Source organism: Callospermophilus lateralis, chromosome 12 (genome assembly GCF_048772815.1).
Source record: "Callospermophilus lateralis isolate mCalLat2 chromosome 12, mCalLat2.hap1, whole genome shotgun sequence".
In the NCBI taxonomy this organism is placed as follows: Eukaryota; Metazoa; Chordata; class Mammalia; order Rodentia; family Sciuridae; genus Callospermophilus; species Callospermophilus lateralis.
In genome coordinates this window covers 106969615-106988766 of record NC_135316.1, presented here as the reverse complement: position 1 = coordinate 106988766, position 19152 = coordinate 106969615, and the positions used below count along the sequence as shown (strand labels likewise).

General features: G+C 40.4%; 1 protein-coding gene across 1 annotated transcript in view; it reads left to right on the top strand.

Annotated features, from left to right (window-relative positions):
• The window catches only part of Nalf1 (NALCN channel auxiliary factor 1), a 557624-nt gene extending 544995 nt beyond the window's left edge, over positions 1-12629 (top strand). The window contains exon 3 of the mRNA XM_076872665.2: positions 12340-12629. Coding sequence (XP_076728780.1) covers positions 12340-12629 — 290 coding nt within the window. The remainder of the gene's footprint in view (positions 1-12339) is intronic.
• Positions 12630-19152: the final 6523 nt, after the last annotated feature.

The following is a 19152-nucleotide window of genomic DNA, read 5'->3' as shown; positions in this document are numbered from 1 at the left end:
TCGTCTCTGTTTATGCAGGAAACAGAACTATAAACAATGCTGTCCCACTGGGGTCGAATGGAATGAGAGGCGTCAGACACTGCAGATGACCAGGGCAGAGGGGCCCAGGAGCCAGCTCCTGCCTGGCTCACACTGCACTGCCTCTAGGAGACAGGGACTCGAAAATGACATTATTTTTCTTTATGTTTTTTCCTTTAATAGGTCTTTTAATTCTTCTAAAAAATGTGTTTTTGAAAAAAAGTAATCTTCAGAAAGACATGTAAACTATTGTAAAAGTGTCTATCTTGGTCATTTTGAAGAATAGATATTCTAGGTATCCTAATTAAGAATTGCAATTGGATATTAAATCCTGCTGTTTATAAAAGAAAGAGAAAAGGATGATTCCCTGGCATTATACCTCTACCACTTTAAATTCATTCTTTGACTAGTTAGTGATAATGGTCAGATCCTTTGCAATGTGCTAAAACTTCAGAGACTTTTGTCTTCAATCATATATGTACACCAGCTGAACGTGGTGGCACACGCCTGGAATCCCAGGCTCAGGAGGCTGAGGCAGGAGGATCACAAGTCCAAAGCCAACCTCAGCAACTTAGCAAGGCCTAAGCAGTTTAGCAAGACCCTGCCCCAAAATAAAAAATAAAAAGGTCTGGGATTGTGGCTCAGTAATTAATCACCCTAGGTTCAATCTCTGATGCAAAATAATAATAATAACAACATGTAAACCAATGACCCAAAAGGGCTGCGCTTGGGAAGCAAAACAGAAAAGATCCAAGATGCCATTGGGTGCAGTGAGTTATAATTTTATTTCCCTATCTGACGCTGTAACTAGGGGAATAAAAACTATCATTCTGCCAGAGACATTCTGTTTGGCAACTGGCATACCAGAGTCTGAACTAGATGATTATTCCCTATCACTCTGCAGAAAGTGTGCAACTCCAAGATAACAGTCTAATTTTTGATGGAAGAAAGCAGTTCCGTGGAGTGGTGTCCAGGCCCACAGAACCGAGGCTCCACCCCCAGCCCTGCCTGCTGCCAGCCCTACATTGCTTCCCAAGTGCTTAAGACTCCTTTTAGAGAATTACTCTCATGTTATTTTTATTTGAATGTTCTATTTCAAATGGTGAAAGTACTGCAAGTCGATTCAATTCAAATCTGAAAATATAAAGGTGGTTAATTATTGTAGATAATGTTTTTGTCAGATTTAAAATCGACTCAAAAATATTGAGTCTCGTTTTCAGACCTGCTCTATGGATTGCTATCTTGTATTTTCTTTAAAAGAACATTGCTTCCTCTTAGAGTCCAGGTCTTGCCAACTTTATCTTTAGCATTTGTTTTGAGTAAAAAGTTTTCTTTAAAATCACAACTGATTTCTTTTTTAACATTTAATATTTCAAAAACTAGTGAATCAAATCAGAAAAATAATTCCCTCCTAACTCATTGAAAAACAACCACATTTCTGAAATCAGGACCTATTTACGAGGTGTTTGTATGCCTTAAACCTTTGCCTCATGTAGAGTAGACCTAACTGTATGCATGCAGACAGTGGGGTAGTTGCATGTGTACTCTGTGATTACACAAAATGCCTGGTTTTCTTAAAAAAAAAAAAAAAAAAAAGGAAATGTTGTTTGTACTCTAAATATGCTGATGGATCAAAGCATTAACAATACTGTCTTTTCCATTACAGCTCATGACTTAAGATATTGCAGTCTCAGAATTATTTGTGTAGTTTCCTATTACAAGAATATTTTCTTTACAGCATTGTAGTTTTGTAGTTACCAGGATTTCCAATTTAAAAAGGTCTGTTAGCAATCACTAAGCAATGATACTGGTCCACAGCATGTTATCCAGACAGTACCGTTTCACAGAGAAAAATGATGAAAAATAAATAAAAATAGAGAGCAATGAATAATGTTCTCAATGAGGAACATGCAGTTTTCTTTAAGTGGCTTCTTGGGCATCCAAGGGAACAAAAGCAGCACTCAGCAGGAAGCAGGGTGACATCCTGAAGGAGATCCAGCTCCTTCACATCCACCTGAAATTCAGGCTTCTAGGCAAAGCTGGAATTATCTGAGCTCTTTAAGGCACTTTGTGAGATTCCTTTAATGCACTTCCATTTGAGAGAGCCAATCCAATCTGCAAAGTGAATGCATTTTGAAGAACATTGGGTTCACCACCACGGAAGAGAAAGAACTGCTGGTTTACTCCTGGCCACGGTAACTCCCGCCGTCTCCACCTGATAATCCTGGTACTTGGTAACTTCTCAGGGTAGGGACAAGGGACAAAGGCCGTATTACCCTGGAACTGCCCCTGCCATGACCCCTCCTTTGCTCTAATACTCAGGGCAGACACAGACAGTTGTCCTGCAGTGTGCTGGCCCTTCCCTGGAATCCCTGGGGTGCCCTATGCAGGGTGCCATCAAGTCCAGTGATCAACAGGCAAACCTCAAAGGATTTGTTAGGGGTGGGGTGGGAAATTCAATGTGTTTGGTGCATGTTCATTTTCTTTGTCCATTTTTTCTCTCTTATTTTCTCAGAACACATTTTTCATAATTAAAAAAAATCACTGTAACCATTTTAGGAAAAATAACAATGTGAAATGTGATATTTAACAGCGTGTGTTAGGTTTCTGTTTAGACTATATTCTCTCTGGCTGCAGACAGTCTGTTCTCTTAGTAAAATGCTCAAAGATGTTGGGAACACCAGTTGAGGAAATTCTCTGCTTAGTTTCAAGACATTTCGAATGCCCAATTTATTCCCAAATTTAGCTTATGGTCTTAATGAATAAGTAAATTCTCTGTAAAACTTCTCTGCCATTTCAGTGTGGGCCTTTGATTTTAATTTCATATAGTATCATTTTTCAATTTTTTGAGTAATCTATACTCTATCTTATGTGCAGTTAACTTTCAGCTCTGAGTGGCCTTTACATAATCAGGTCCATATGGGCCTTTTTAAAGAGTCTGTGATTTTTCTTCCTTATCCAGGACAGTTGTTGGGATTGGAGTATTGGGCCCAGGACCCCCCAGGGATACCAAAATCGGTGAAATGATCAGGTTCCTTAGATGAAATGGCATAGAATTTGCCTGTAACCTATGCCCATGCTCCCATACATATTCAATCATCTCTTGGCCAGTTGTAATACCATACAATGTAAATGCTATGTCAGGAGTTGTTACACTGTATTGTTTAGTTTAATGATGGGAAAAAACTTCATAGATTTTCATTAAAGATGCATTTTTTTCCTAATATTTTCGACCTGCAGTTGATTAAGTCCACGGACGCTGAGCCTGTGGACTCAGAGGGTTGCCGTTGCTTGTGTAGCATTTCTATGTAACACAAGAGGCTACTGTGCGGCTACATCTTGGTGGTTTGTGGTGTAGCACATTCAGTTCTGTGTGGCATTCTCTTACAGCAAAAGCTGTATTATTCCTTGGCTCCCTCTCTCATTAAATCAATGTTCATTTTTCTTTCATAGACAAATAACCTGCTAGGTGTCGATAATTCTGAAATGGAGTGGAGGAATAATCTTCACTCTCAACAATGTCAACCACAAGAAAAATAGTATATTTTACTCATATCTGTTAGCTGTAGTAATGTGAAACTTCATTCACCATTAACCATCTGATATGCCCACCCTGACTCGCCCCTCAAATACTCATTTACAAATGAATGACTTAGTTACTAAAATTTGTTCATGCTTAAAAGATTTGATAAAAATTATAAACATATAGTTTATAATTTAATTATATAATAGTTATATAAACAGAGAACTATTCCAAAGTCTGATTTTTTTTCATTTCTCAGATAGTCGCTACAATTTGGAATTTTTTCTAGATTTCTTAGATACCACTCTCATTTTATATGGTTTTACTTGTCCAGTTATAAAAGAACCCTGAAAGCCAGGAGCTAATGGCACACAGCTGCGATCCTCAGGAGGATGAGGTAGGAGGATTGCAATTTCTTCAGCTTCAGCAACTTAGCTAAATCATAGGAAAACAAAATAAATAAAGTGGCTGGGATGTAACTCAGAGGTAGAACAGTCCTGGGTTCAATACCAACTACTGCTAAATAAAGAAGTACCCTTGAAAAAGCAGCAAATTCTGTACATATTATTTAACCTTCTATTTTTTAATGTTTAGAGGCAAAAAGTAGCAGCATTTGAGTAACACTGAAAGTGGGTTTATTTATTCATTTTGGTAAGTTATTTTTAAGTAACCCTTAGTTTATACGTGAAATCACCATTGTGCAAATATAAAATGAACAGATATTAATGTGAAAACACCAATTTCCAAAAAAAACATTTTCTGACAAACACTGTCTTGGTAATAATAAAATCCCTGCATTTAAGAATGGGTATGATTTCTGGTTCAAGCTGGCAGGCTGAAGCCAAAACCTGACCTCCCGTCTGTTCCTAAATCCTACTGAAATTGAAGTAAAAACGACAGAGTAGGATGTGTTCGCAGAAGCAATGAAACCTGAAAGGGGGACCCAATCAGAACCGAGAGTGCCCGCAAGGATGTGTGCTGAGGTCCCGGGGCTGCCGAGGAGCCGAGCCAGTCTCCAGCAGACCTGGAGGGATCCGCCTTTGGCTTTCTATTCTTTGCCTGAATTAGCTCCAGTAGGTTTCTGTTGCTTATAACCAAATAGCCCAGGGTTATGACAGAAATCATAATACAGAAATAATATGGAACTAGTGTTAAAATTACTGGGAGGGAAGATATAAAATGTTAATAATTTGAGGCTAAATAAACACTCCAAAAATGATGAGGAATGAGTTAAAGAAAGTAAGAATTTGTTACTCATTCATAAACACTAGTAACTAGATAAGCATAGATTCAAGTGTGTATAATTATTGTTTTAAAAAGGTATAATAAAATCAATAAAAATGAATTTCACAAACAGAAAAAAATATGCAGTGAATGCTCACATAACCAATGACAGGGTGCAGAGAGAGGTAAGGGAACATTTAGTATCAAATGGCGGAAGCCATACTGTGCAGTCAGGACACCACAGTCAACGCCGCGGACCTGCCTGGCAATAGACATACAAAGTGTTAAGTTCTCCTTTGCAGTCACTGTGAGGCCAGACGGGGACACAGCACAGAGAAACATGCAGGCCAGCCAGAAGCACTGAGGTCAAAAGGTGGAACAGAAAGATGCGCTCTGGGGGGTAGAGATGACCCTGACAGAATGTATGCAAGGTCACCCCCAAAGCAACTACAATGATAAAACCCCAATAAACAGATGAAATATAATTTTTTGGTTAAAGAGTGCCCTTTTTTTCTGTTAATAGTAAATGTTTATTTAAACATAGATGTTTATTTTAAGATTACATAATGAAGACAAAGAAACAATCAGAAAAAGAGCTAATTTATTATTGTTGTTATTATTGTTATTATTTGTACAGGGGATTGAACTCAGGGGCACTTAACCACTGAGCTGCATCCACAGATTCTTTTTTTTTTTTTTTTTTCTTTTTAGACACAGCACCTCGTCAAGTTGCTTAGGGCCTCGATAAGTTGCTGAGGCTGGCTTTGAACTTGCAATCCTCCTGCCTCAGCCTTCTGAGCCACTGGGATTACAGGCATGTACCATCCGGCCTGGCACACTTAAATGCCCAATTCTTTAATAAAAATAAATTCTTTAATATAAATAAAACTTGAAGTTAGTTACAAAATAGTCCTAAAATGTGTTAATTAAAATTGTAGCAAAAAGACTCAAAGACATTTAAATAGATAAGGAAATATAAATTGCAATTAAAAATATGTAAAATCACTGAATATGAATAAGAGAATTATCTAATGCCATCATTAGGTAAGAATTTAGAGGAAAACGTTTTTTATACTTTAAAATAAACTTTAATGAGTAAAGTGGCATTCAGTTCAATGCAGTTACAGGGAAATGATAAAAGGAAATGGAACAAAAGACAGAGTCATACTAAGCACAAATGAAGAAATAAATGTGTGGACAAACAGTTTGTGGACAAACATGCCGTCCAGAGCTGTATCTTTATTGATAAAACAGACATTAAAAAATAAAGCTTTTCATGTTATATCATAGACAACAAAAGAATAAAGTGGAATAAAATATTAACAATAGGGAAGAGATATAGACACTTTTAGAGTTTTTAAATTAGAGATTATGAACAACTCTGTTAATAAGTGTAAAATGTTCTATAAAATGATATATATTTTAGAGAAGTATAATCAAGAGTGACACAAAACAATCTTGATAGATTAATAACCATTGGAAAAAAAATGAAAATCATGAAATTTTATTTGCATAGTTTATAAATTATATGTCATATAAGGTTTTCTAGAGTATAAAATAAATTTTTTGCTAATGTAAGTAGCAAAAAATTTATTTTATACTCTAGAAAAGAGTTCTTTTAATGATTAAATAAGTAAAAATTATTGATTTTAAATACATATTATACATAATCTCTCTTGCTAACATACATGCATAAAAGAAAATAAATATTCTAGAATCAAATAATATTGTGAAACAAATCTCACATTAAATACATTTTTATGTCTGAAATCTATAAATTATATGCATCTTTGTGTGTGTGTGTGTGTGTGTGTGTGTGTGTTACAGGTGTGTGTATCTTCATTGATTAAAAAAAAGGACTAGGGGAAAATATCTAGTAATTTCTCATTTTTTGTTTTTTCATGCTAAAAAATTATAATTGAGGGTGATTTTTTCTCTGTCCTTTAATATTAAAGTGTTCCAAGCTTTCATAATTAAAAATATTTCAAAGTATTTTTAAATGTATTATTAGTTCAAATATTTGAAAAGTTATCCTTATATATTCCTAGGTGCAAATATCCTAAAAGGTAAATACCTGAGATAAGTAAGAATTCTATTTAACTATGATCATGTGTTTATTATAAGGATTTCATTAGATATTTGACTAACGTGTTCTTAGACAATACTTATTAAAATCACATTATAATATTGTTGAGCTGTTTAAAAAATGAGGTTCTTCTGTGACTTAGTCTAATTGAAACAGAGAAATAAAGTGAATTTAATGTTATTTAAAACTCTTCCTAATAATAAATTCTGATTCTACTGTTTATCCCAACTCATAACAGAAATAGTTAATATCATGTGAGATTTTGCTGTCTGTTTTAGTCACTTTTCGTATCCCTGTTACCAAATTCCCCGCAAGAACAACTGAAGGGAAAGAAAGTGTACTTGGGGCTCATGGTTTCAGACGTCTCCTTCTCCATCCACAGAGGGAGGACTCATTGCTCTGGGCCCAAAGTGAGGCAGCACATCATAGGGGAAGGGCCAGAGAAGAAGGCTGCTCAGCTCAGAGTAGGATGGAGAGACCACAGACAGACAGACACAGATATGGAGGAGCAGGAGCGAGGATGGGAGGAAAGGAGGAAGGGGTAGAAGGAATAGCAGCCTTTTCAGAGCACCCCCCAGTGACCCACTTCCTCCAGGCTCACCCCTCCGCCCACAGTTCCCACCCAGCCAGTCCACTCAAACTAGAGTGGGCTGATTGGGTCACAGCTCTCACAATCCAGCGGGCAGCACCTGCGGGACACTCAGAAGACAAAACCATCAGCAATCATCATTCCCCACCTGAAGAAGCAAGTGTCCCCAGGTTTCAGGGAACCCTAGGGTAACCCTTTCATCTCTACCACACATGGCAAAGGAGTGACACCCTTAGAGGGCTGTAGTCCTTGTTTATTTGGAAATGATGTCCTCAGATGGCTGTATGTCCTTGCTTACTGGGAAGTGTCCAGCAGAAACCGCAGCATCTGTCAGGATTTAGGACAGGCCACACTGACATGAATAAAAAGAGCAGCAGCATTTTCCACACAGTCCAAACCAAAAGACATGTTTTAAGGCATAAATCAAAAAGCAAAACAAAACAGTGGATAAGAAGACACCAACCAAAACCCCTCGGAAATCAGGAAGGAAAGAGACGTGTGTTAAAGGTTGCTGAAGCAGCTGAAGGCACAGCCAATCTGTTTCCACCCCAGACTCTGCTGACAGAGCTCCTTGTAAGGTCTGCAGGAGGAGATGACCAAGTGAGCTGTGCCAGGCCTGCTCTCCACACCTGTCCCCCACCCTGGAGGAAGACTGGTGGCACTATTGTTTCAGGAGGAGACCAGAATTTGGAGATGAGAATGAGTTGTGGATCTAGGAAACCCAGGGGGAAGGTAAGGCAGGAGGGCCCCATGGAGCACAGATCCCTGAACCCACTCTGCATGTGTGACTTCTCCCTCAGCTCCTCCTCCCACGTCATGCTCAGAAAACAAACAGCCTTCCTGGCCAATATTGGACAGAGTTTTCTGGGAAACTTAACCTGAAGACAGAATGTTATAAGTTTATGCCTCTACATCCTATACCCCATCGTCAACAGCTCTCCCTAGCTGCCGGACTCCGGTGCTTTCCAATATGGAGGACAACCAAGAAGGTACAGCCTTCCCCTGAGGAAAAAGGAGGAAAATATGTCAACACTATGTGTGCGCTCTATTGACTGAAATCATGAAACGAGAACAATCCCTTCAAAAAAGCAACCTCAGATGACAAGAAAATCTCCTAGGAATATCATAAATAAAACTCATGAATATAATTACACACTAAACCCAGCCAGTATTCTAGAAAACAGAACAAAAAGATAAAGCAACACGAAATAGGAGAGAGAGAAAAATTAAAGGACAGGTTCTGGAAATACAGCGACCAAATATGAGAACAATGTTAGAAAAAAATCAGAAGGATAACAATTTCTAGATTAGAATTCCAGACCCAGTCAAAGAACCAAATAAATACTAAATAGAAAAAAAAAAACACATTTTTAGGCATACAGTGTCTTGGACATTTGCCATGAGGTTTTCCTCCTGAAAGCACTAGATGTTAAGGCCCTCCAAAATGAGAAAGCACAGAATACAAGAAACAGAAAGTCCACCGTAGGAGAGAGGTGACAACAATCTTCAGGAGAAATGCAAATCAAAACACCAGATATCACTCCAGGTAGAGTGTCGCCCAAAAGATAGCAAGTGCTGAAGGACATGGATAAATGGGTGGTGGACAGTCCTGCTGGTGGTGGGATTATAAATTAGCATCACCATTATGGAAAACCATGGGAAGTTCTTCAGAAATTTATAGCAGAACCACCATAAGATCCAGCAATCCCACTTCTTGGTCTCTATCCAAAGGAAATGACAACATTGTGTCAGAGACACTTGTACTCCTGTGTTTGTTACAGAACCATTCACATTGGCCAAGAAGTGAAATCCTGTCATCCGCAATAAAATGGATGGGACTGGGGAGCATTATGTTAAGGGAAATGTGCAAGACAAGCATCACATAACCTCACAAGTGGAATCTGAAAAAGCAGATCTCATGGAGTTGAGTGTAGAATGGCAGTTACTGAGGCAGGGGAAAGAGGAGAGGGAGGGAAGGCTGATTGATGGGTCTAGGTGGCAGCTAACAGTAGTTCTGGTGTGCTATTGTATGGGTGACTCTAGGTCATAGTAATGTACTCTGTACTTGAGAAATCTAGAAGAAAAGATTTTTGAATATTTTTGACATAAAGAAATGATAAATGTTGGAGAAGGTAGACATGTTCAACCTGATTTTAACATGGTACAGTGTATATGCATATTGAAATGTCACCTGGGGACCCATACATATGTATGGCTTTTAAATATTCTGTGAAAAGTAAATTTAATTTTTAAAAAATGATCCCAAGACAATATTGCCGGACAGTTTCCAGGGGGTGCCTGTGCCTGTACAGACTGGCCGAGGTCCAACAGGCACTTCCTTGGGAGGACGAGCAGGGGAACACCCTGATGCATGGAAAGAACCAACTGCTTGTTTGGGGCAGAATTAGTCAGTACACAGAATGAGGAGCTCCAGGAGGAGCAGGGGGCCTGGGAGTAGAGAGCGAGTGCACTGCATGGCGGGTGGAGGACCGGCTGGTGGCATCCTTAGGAAGGAAGGGAACACAGAGCATGCGACTTGACTTGCTCCTTCGGGAAGAGGGGATGGCTGGGGGGGAGGCTACTTCCTGGAGGAAGGAAAGGACCATATGTATTACCCCACATCTCCTAAGGAGGAGTCTACAGAGGGTGCGAAAAGCAAGGGAAATGTAAAACATTCCAAATTGGAGCTAAAAAACTTGCTGATATTTTCCTTTGAGAAGGAAACATCTGAGATAAGGAATGGGAAGATCTTTTTTTTTTTTTTTTTTATTTTGTAACATACCCTGTGGCATTGTTTGAACTTTAGTATGTATGCATGTATAACTTAATAAAAAAAAACAAAACTCTTGTTTAAAAGATGGGCAGGGGGAAAAGAAAGAATATCAATTGGGCCCCTCAAAGAGAAGTGTTCCTTTATTGGCCTGCATGCACTGCATTCTTTGTGAAATGACTTTTGTTGGATTAGCAGGCCAGCTTCTGAAAGACTTCCAAAGAACTTCTTCCTCACACGACATTGTTAAATATGTTCTATTAATATTCTAAAATGTTGATCTACATGACCTTTAGATTCCTGTTTTTATTATCTCAGTATGAACTCTTTTCATTGTAGAATATAGTACTGGAAAACATACTTCAATAAATGATTAGCCTACCAGTGAGGTATCTTATATGAAAAAAAGAAAATATCATACAGTAAAAATGTCGCAGCTGCAGATCTCATTAATTCAGTTTTTTTTTCCATATTCTTCCTAGGCGAAGGTGAAGTTTACCTTTGAATGCCTAAGAAGAAATGAATATTGTAAGCATCGATATAAGGATATCTTGGTCATTTCTTTAAAAGAAACTGAAGATTGAAACGTATCTTATTAAAGGATTCTTTTAAATTAAGTAACCAGATGCACTTAGTGTATTCATGTGATAAATGCTGATTGAATATTTTATCTAGGCATTCTGCTACTTATTGGGAATGCAATGCTGAAACTGTGTAGTTCATGTTTCAAGTTGACAGATGAGTAAGGAAATTGTTGAGAGAACGGGCAATTGTAATTAAAAGAAAAAATAATAATTGCTCTATTAAATAGTGAGGCAAAGTGCACTCGCAGCCTGGGAGTCTGAGCAGAGACATCACAAGCAGTTCCACTTGAGCTACACCTAAGAGATGAATGAGAGTTAGGCAGATGGTGACACGGGACATGGTAGGAAGGAACAGCAGCCAGGCGAGTGGTACAGACTCCACGGATGGGCAACCCCAGCAGCCCAGGCTTGCCAAGACTTCAAACACCTCATCTGGAGAGAAAGGAAGGGTCTTTAGATGTTACCATATGGGTAGAAGCAATGAAATGCTGTAGGTAACTATCATTATTAACAGGAGTCAGATTTTTCAAGTTACTTCTACGTGCTAGGCCCTGAGCCAAGCACCTTACATGAGAAATCTCATTTAATCATTACAACTACTCTATTATTATCCTTATTTTTTTTCCAAGTCTGAGAGTATTATGACAAAAATGTGCCTAGAAAATTCATTCTAACACCCATGGGGGAATGATTCAATCAGACAAAAAAAAAAAATAGGAGCACAGTGGCTTACACAGCTAGATAAAAGTGTTAGGCATGACACAGCAATGCACAAGATTGGTACGATTACAGACAAGCAGTTTTTTTATTCTTTTCATCAATCCCAAAGTTTCAAAATATGTATTTATCAATTTCAAAATAAGAATAACATGTATTTTCAGAGGAAAAAGGGGAAAAAAGAAGATATTCAGCAAGGAAGAAAAAAAGAGCAAGAGAGGGAACAAGAGAATGAGAGACAGATACTCTTGAAAGGCGAAGTGAGAGGGTGGATGGGAAGGGGGCTCGGCTGCAGCCCTCCAGTGCAGGCAAGGTCCTCCGTAGCGTAGGGAATGCAAACGTGGGGAGACACCACACCACACCACGAGATAATCAAAGCACCCGAGCACCATTTAGCCGCACGGATGGCTCTGCTCGTACAAGGCAAGAGGAAGTTCGTGAGCACAAACCGCTGGCCTCCGTGTTTCCTGGAAGCGCACCATGACCACTGGTGGTGGCCTCCCTTAGCGCAGCCAGCGTTCGCCCACGCGTGGCATTCAGGGGTGCAGGGGAAAGGGCAGCCGAGTGTCTTTGCTCTCCAAGTCAGTCCAGAACCACAGGTTCGGACTGCGACCTGATGACATCTTTTTTCGGTATTCAGGACCCACCAGCACTTGGTACAAGTGGCAGGAATACCCAGGAACACCCTGAGCTCGAGGCCAGGACCGGCTCTGGGCTGCTGAGGTGCCGCCCTTACCCAGCTCAGCGTTAGGATGTGGATGGGGTGCCGACGTAGCCCGCGCTCCGGCCGCCCGTGCCCTGCGCTAACCTGTGCGCTTCTCCCCGCAGGGCTCTACGAAACCTTCCTCACCAGTGACGAACCAGAATGCTGTGACGTCCGGAGGGGGGAGCAGTCCGACCTCCCCCGCAGAGGGAGGCCCCAGCGAAGTGACGCCTGCCACAGGACGTCGCTCACCGTGTCCTCGGCGACCAGACTGTGCAGTGGCAGACTCAAGCTGTGTGTCCTGGTACTGATTCTCCTGCACACAGTGCTCACCGCCTCGGCGGCGCACAACGCCGCGGGCCTGGGCCTGGGCGGCATCACCTCGCTGGAGGAAAACGCCACCAACGAGGACTAGGGGACGGCGACCCCAGCCAGCGGCCCACCAGAGCAACGACTGCTGCCCCACCCACCAGAAACTGGGTGCTTTTACCCTGGATCACTTCTTGCAAGGCCTGAAGGGTAAAATTCAGGAGATGGGCCTGATTCCAAAAAGGACACCCCGCAGCGTTTTATGGACTAAAAAGGCTGTGAAGTGACTTTCAATTTCTCACACCATTTTATACACTGTGTTTTAATGTTTGGAGGTTTTATTTGCTTTCGTTTCGGTCTGGGTTTGTTTGTTTGTTTATTTCTCTGCACTTGTTAATACAGGACTTATTTTTTCGGGATGGTTTCTCCGAGGTGAACGAAGTCTTTTCGCTGTCTCGATTTCTAGTCATCGTGTGTGTCCATCAGGTAGTTCTGTCTTCATGTCCTGTCAGTTTCTATTAGAGGATGATGCTATGACCTCATGGTATAGCAAAAAACAACTACAACAACAACAACAAAAAAAAAAAAGAATAAAAAAAAGAAAAAAGACAAAAAAAAGAAAACAACAAAAAATAAAAATAAAAAAATTCCCTAAGTCTCCCTCTACCCATGAATCCCACACCCTTCCCAGCCCTTCCTCCCCTCCCTCTTCTCGTCCCCTAAGCAGACAACATCCGCTTGCTTCTGTCTGTGTAACTACAGTGATGGGTGTGCACACTCTGGCACAGCCCGACGGGAGCAGAGCCCAGGGGGCCGGTGGGGGTTCCCTTCCAGCTGAACAAGCAGTGTGTTCCACCAGAGTGGAATCCGGCAGTAACACATATTTACGTTGAAAACAAAACAAAGAAACAAAAGTTATCATGAACTGAGTTGCTCCAGTTCCCATTCTCAAGCAATCCAGTCCTTTCTTGCTGGTCAGTTGGACAGGAGCAGCGTCCAGCACTGCAGCAGGGAGCGGGCAGGGCCTTCCCTTGACCATGGAGGAGGCTCTCACTGAGTTCAGCTCCGTAATCTACGAGCACATTTGGGCCATTGTGATGGTGTCAGAGAGACCAAGGAGGGCACAAACAGGACTTTTCCTCCTTTATCTTGGTGGAAGAGATTCTAGAAATGCTCCAACATCTGCAGTATACACATTATATACAGTTGTATCCCAGTATGTCCCCAACATAGGGTTTTGAATTATTCCAGGTATAAAGTGTATGCAATTCTGCATTATCACAGAGGAACAACTACTTTTTTTTTTTTTAAAGAAAATAAATAGGTCAGCCATTTTTATTACAGTGCAAAAACTTTATCACTCCAACATGCTCTAGGGACTTGAGGAAGAGAGAAGTCTGATCACTCTGTTTGTATTTTTTTTTTTCTTTGTGGGAACATTTCACCTGCTGAGTGTATATGAATTTGCTTTCTAAAAATGGCTTTTATGAGTTTACAGTAGAATCACTGGAAGGAAGAGTTAATAAGGGCTGTTTTTAAAAAACAAACAAACAAACAAAACAAATAATTTAAAAAAAAAACACTTTACATTCCTTCCTATTCTCTAAGTATACTTGGGAAGTGCACTTTGGGAGTTTCTGTGTGGCTGGGAGATGAAGGAAATCCATAGAAAAGGTCCTCTTAGCGAACAAAATTTAGTTATTGACTTTATAGCTATGAAATCCCCCAGGCATTTGTTTTGTTCAAACAGACTTTACCCTCTGCATCATACTAACCCCTGCAACATGCGTACAGTATGCATATTTTGTTTTGAATAAAAAATGTTTTGTTCCAGTCTGTTAAGAATATTCAAAAAATAATAAAGGTATTGCTTAATAAAATTGCTAGAATTGTTTAGCAGTACATGCACAAATATTTTACTAGATTCTTTGTTTTAAATAGTGTTTTGTTGAGACTGAAAAATCCTAAAATGGTCTGCGCAAATACAAGGAAAAAAAACACCAAAAATGCAAAATTCTCCAGTTTTTGTTCCTTTTTTTGAAACTGTTTTTTCCCCCACACATGCATTCACGTGTGTGTACACAAATGCACAGGCACTGCATTTTAATTAAACACGGAGCTCTTCTGGGGACAGGAGTGGGTGAGTTGGGTGACTCTGGAGGGACATGCTAACTGCACTGAGTTGTTGATTGTCAAACATTTGTGGAAGTGAGTGTTTTGATAGCCTCTGTCCCGGTGGGTTAGAGATTTCAGTGGTGCTGGAGGTGAGATGCTGGGGGAATGGGCAGGACAGAGGTCAACTGCTGGGGAAGAACTCAAGGGGCCAGCTGTTATTCAAATGGCCTTTTCAGGATCTTAAGTAAATGACCAGGGAAACAGTTATTAGGACTTGGACTTTCCCTTTCTCTGCTGTGGAAAGACCTCTGCACACTCCATCTCTTCAACATTCCTCCTGCTGCTCCTGTGGGTACCTCAGGCATTTCCCTTCTCAAGGAAAATGATGCATGGGTAGACGCAAGAGCCCCCCACTTTCCCTGGTGAGACAAGAAGTTCCTATTTCTAAACACTATCCAAATGATGGCGAACAGTATCCTTGAAAAAACAGGTTTTCCTCTTAATATCTTTTGCAATTGATTAAAGTCCTTTTCAAACATAATGGATCAGAAGCTTCCATTTGCCCATGTTTTGGGTTTTTTGTTTTTTGTTTTTTGTTTTTTGTTTTTTTTTTAGAGAGAATGGCAACCAAAAGAAAAAGAAAAGAAATCACCATTGGCTTACATGAGAGGTGAGCTCCCAAAAGGCAGTTTCAAAAGCCGTGGGAAACAATCCAGCATTAGATATGGACACAAAACTGAACAGAGTGGAAGAGGGCAGAGGGCGGGGACCAATCCTCACTCTTCCTCTCTGAGGAAGTGCCAAGTAGCCTGTCCTCCCCTCAGGAAGCTTTTGTTGTCATATTCGCTTGCTCCTACTACAAGAGAATCATCTCAGTGTCCAGTATTTATTATTGCGAGTGTGTGACCCTTTGCAAAGCTGAGCACCACACAGGACGATGCCTTTCCCTCCATCTGCTTGCTCTCGTGGCTTTCTTCCTGTCACACACGTGAGCATTCAGGACATTGTGCACAGATTGATTTCACAAGATAAATTCAGTCTCTGGTCCTTTACAATCAGCATCTTGTTCCATTTTGCTTGTAGTAGAGGTCTTCTGCTGAATATCAGATAATGAACTATAATAGTAAAACGACTTCTGCAAGGAAGTTAAAAACCAAAAATTGTTTTCCCAGATACACAGAACACGTAGCCCATGTTAATGATTGTCTTTTTTCCTGCATAGAGAAATTCTTCAATCTGTGGAATATGTTGGTTCTGCTAGGTAAGCTAAATGTCAAATAACACAATAGAGGAAAAAGTCATCCCTTATGCCATTTCTATTCTGGTGATTCATTAGATTGACTTTTCTGTCATTAAAAAGATAGTATTGTTACCTTGTTCCACTACACACTACGTGGAAGTTATTCTTTTTCTTACCAATGAATCGAATACTTTACTCATGGTTCTTAAAATAAAAGAAGGTAGGCAAGGAAAGAAAACAGGAAGGAAAGAAAACTGAGGTATTAAATGAATGAGTAAGAACCTCATTGTTGTCAATTGAAACAAAATAAACGGATGATGTAGCTGGAAATCAGATTCCTATGCCAAATGCCTGAATTAGCAGATGACATCTGAGATCTGAGCAACACTACAACATTAGTAGGTATGAAATGTGACTTTTATCCTTTCTGGGTAAGAACTGGATTTACAGAACTTTTGCCACTGGAGATATTGTACCAGCACAGAAGTGAAAGGTGTCTCTTGCTTCTGCGAGGGCTGCAGCCCAGGACTTCACTTCATGTGCACACCCATGTATGTAAGGAGAAGCACTGATATACGCCAAGCATAGAGTCGTGGAACTAGGAAGGAATACAATAGGTTCGCATACACAGGACCTGCAAGTAAAACTTGAGGCACAGAAGAATTCAGTCCAGGACAGCTACAGCACAGGCACAGCATTCTGATGAATGGTTCTTGTTTCTTAATGTTTGAGCAGCATGCTCATTTAAAAACCATACCTCCTTTGACATGGAAAACAGACTCTCAAAATGTCTCCATTAGTGAAGGGAAAACAATTCTGACAAAACCAGAATCTCTCACCATCTTTCAAGCTTTAATGATGTTTAGAGAAAACTGTTTATGGCTTGTAAGAATGGGGCCAAGAGGAATAACAAGACCTCAAGCGGGAGGAGGGGAAAGCCAGAGGGCAGTTTAAAGCAAGATCTCTACATTTATAAGAGCTACAAAACTTTGCTAAAAATTCTAGAAAATTCTCTCCATCATAAAATGTATGCATACTCTTCTCAGCCTTGGAATAAAACTTAAGGCATGATTCGAGATGTGAAACACGTCCTTTGTTCTTGAGATATTTCAAGGCTCTTTTACTGACACAAGACATTCAGATTAAAGTTGAAAAACACCCATGTGTTGTGGCAGGCCACCAGGGGGGTGGGGCAAAGGTGGGACTCCGGCAACACTGGAGTGCAGATTGTGGGTGCCGCTCTGGAGCACAGTGGTTGCTCAGGGCTTCACACACTTTGGCAGTTGAGTGTCTTTTCTCACCAAAACTTTGAATATGAAAGGTGCAAAACCATCTGAAAGAGCCATTTCCCCAAGTCATATTTTGCTTCACTTTTTTGCCATCTATTACTCAATATTTTGGAAGAAACAGAGAAGGGGTCTCTGGAAGCATCTGGATGGAACACCTAGGTAGGAGGAGGTGGCGTCAGAGCTTCAAAGCAACTGTTAGTGTGAGAGCAGACCAGGATCTAGGCAAAGCCAGGTCTAGGGAGCACCCCAGCCCCTCACCATGTGACCCTGGGAGATCCACGGCAGATTTCACCTCAGGGGATGAAACATCTCACAGAAGCTTTCACAAGAGAGCAGTGAGGCCATGTTCTTGGGCACAGTGAGTCCCATTAGCCGTTACCAGGAGGGCTCACAGTCACCAACAATCTCTCTGATTGCAGGGGCTGGTCCTGGAAGTCTTTCGGGGTTTCTGACTTGCATTGTTTATCTCCTAATTATGTATTTTTAGAAACTTCTCACATCTTTAGTCAAGCAAACTGACCATTGGTGTATTTCTAACATGGTTTGAAGGAGTTTCCAAGTATTGCAGAATTTCAGGGAGCTCTGGTGACTTGTAATGCAAACAGTTTTGTACCTTTAGATGTCTTCTCCCCGGAAATGTTGTTGAGGAGCCTCGTTCCATAAATACATGCTTCTAGGTCTAGGGGAGTAGTGGGAATAGGGATGTAGCCTCAAAGTGGGATTTAAATTACAAGTGATTTTAAATGTACATGTTGGATGTCTCTGGATTCTTTAAACAACCAATTCTATAGTAAATTTGAACTCACTCAACATAAATGTACTCCTGAATTGAAAATCTCCTTTGTCTTAAATGAATACTGTAATTTCCATAGGATGAAATCACAGTGAAGAAAAAAATTAAGCCATCTATGAATTTTTGATAAAGTATACATAAATGGGTTAGGCAGCCTTCTTGATTAAGTTTTCTTATCTCTTCCAGTTCCACCCACCTAATAGATATTTTTATGTTTTGGCACATATCTTTCCTGCTCTGTATTTCTGGCTAAAACCAACATCTTCAAATGCTTCTGGATTTACAAGTTTGGCCATTGATCTGTGGATAAAGACTTTCTTCAGTATCTCTCCTGAAGCTCACAGCTCACCGCAGCGCTGGTTGCTTCTGGATCCTCGGTGTCTGCGCACTACCTAACTAAAGCACTGGTTTTGAGACACAGGTTTCAACTGTGGTCCCTTCCCACGGACCACCTCATTGCAAAATGGACCATATCACTAGGAGTGGAAACGGTAGTGCTGCGCAGGTGTGCATGGTGTGTGAGCTGGAGCTCAGGTGCAGGTCGCTCCTGCTTCCCTGCCGGCCTTCCTCCTCCATGTGCCTCTCATTTCCACACCATGAAGAGCATCAGAGTGTTTGCACTTACACTTAATTTTTCATTTCTCTTGGATTTGTTGATGATGTGTGATATATCAAGAATAGGAACAAATACAAACACATACTACTTTTAAATTGTTTTTCTGAATGCATGCAAATACAATTTTTAGGTGAATGGAAGGAAACAGAACAAGAGTACGAAGGCCAATCGATTCTGCAGGACTGAGAAGAATGTGGAGCAAAACAGGTGGAAACGTGTGGCCTGCTCGTAACAAGAGAAATGCCAGATTTCTTCAATATTATATTCTGATCTCATTAAAATAAAAGTCCTAAGAGGGCTTGGAGGCCACTGCTAAGGTTGCTTTATACCCTAATTTTTGGTCACTGATTGATTTACACAATTTAGGTGCATTTTTTTTTTCTGTCATTATTGTCGAGTGTTTGACCCAACTGGTGCATCCCACAACAAGAATTGGCCAAACGTCCTTATGCAAATATTTCTATTAGGGCTGTTGGTTTTGCTGATTTAGTTTTAAAGAAAAGGCATCTGCACAGTTGTGAATGGTCAGGGCTGCACTTGGCTCTCTTTGCTCTTTTGTCTGACTCTCATCTTTCC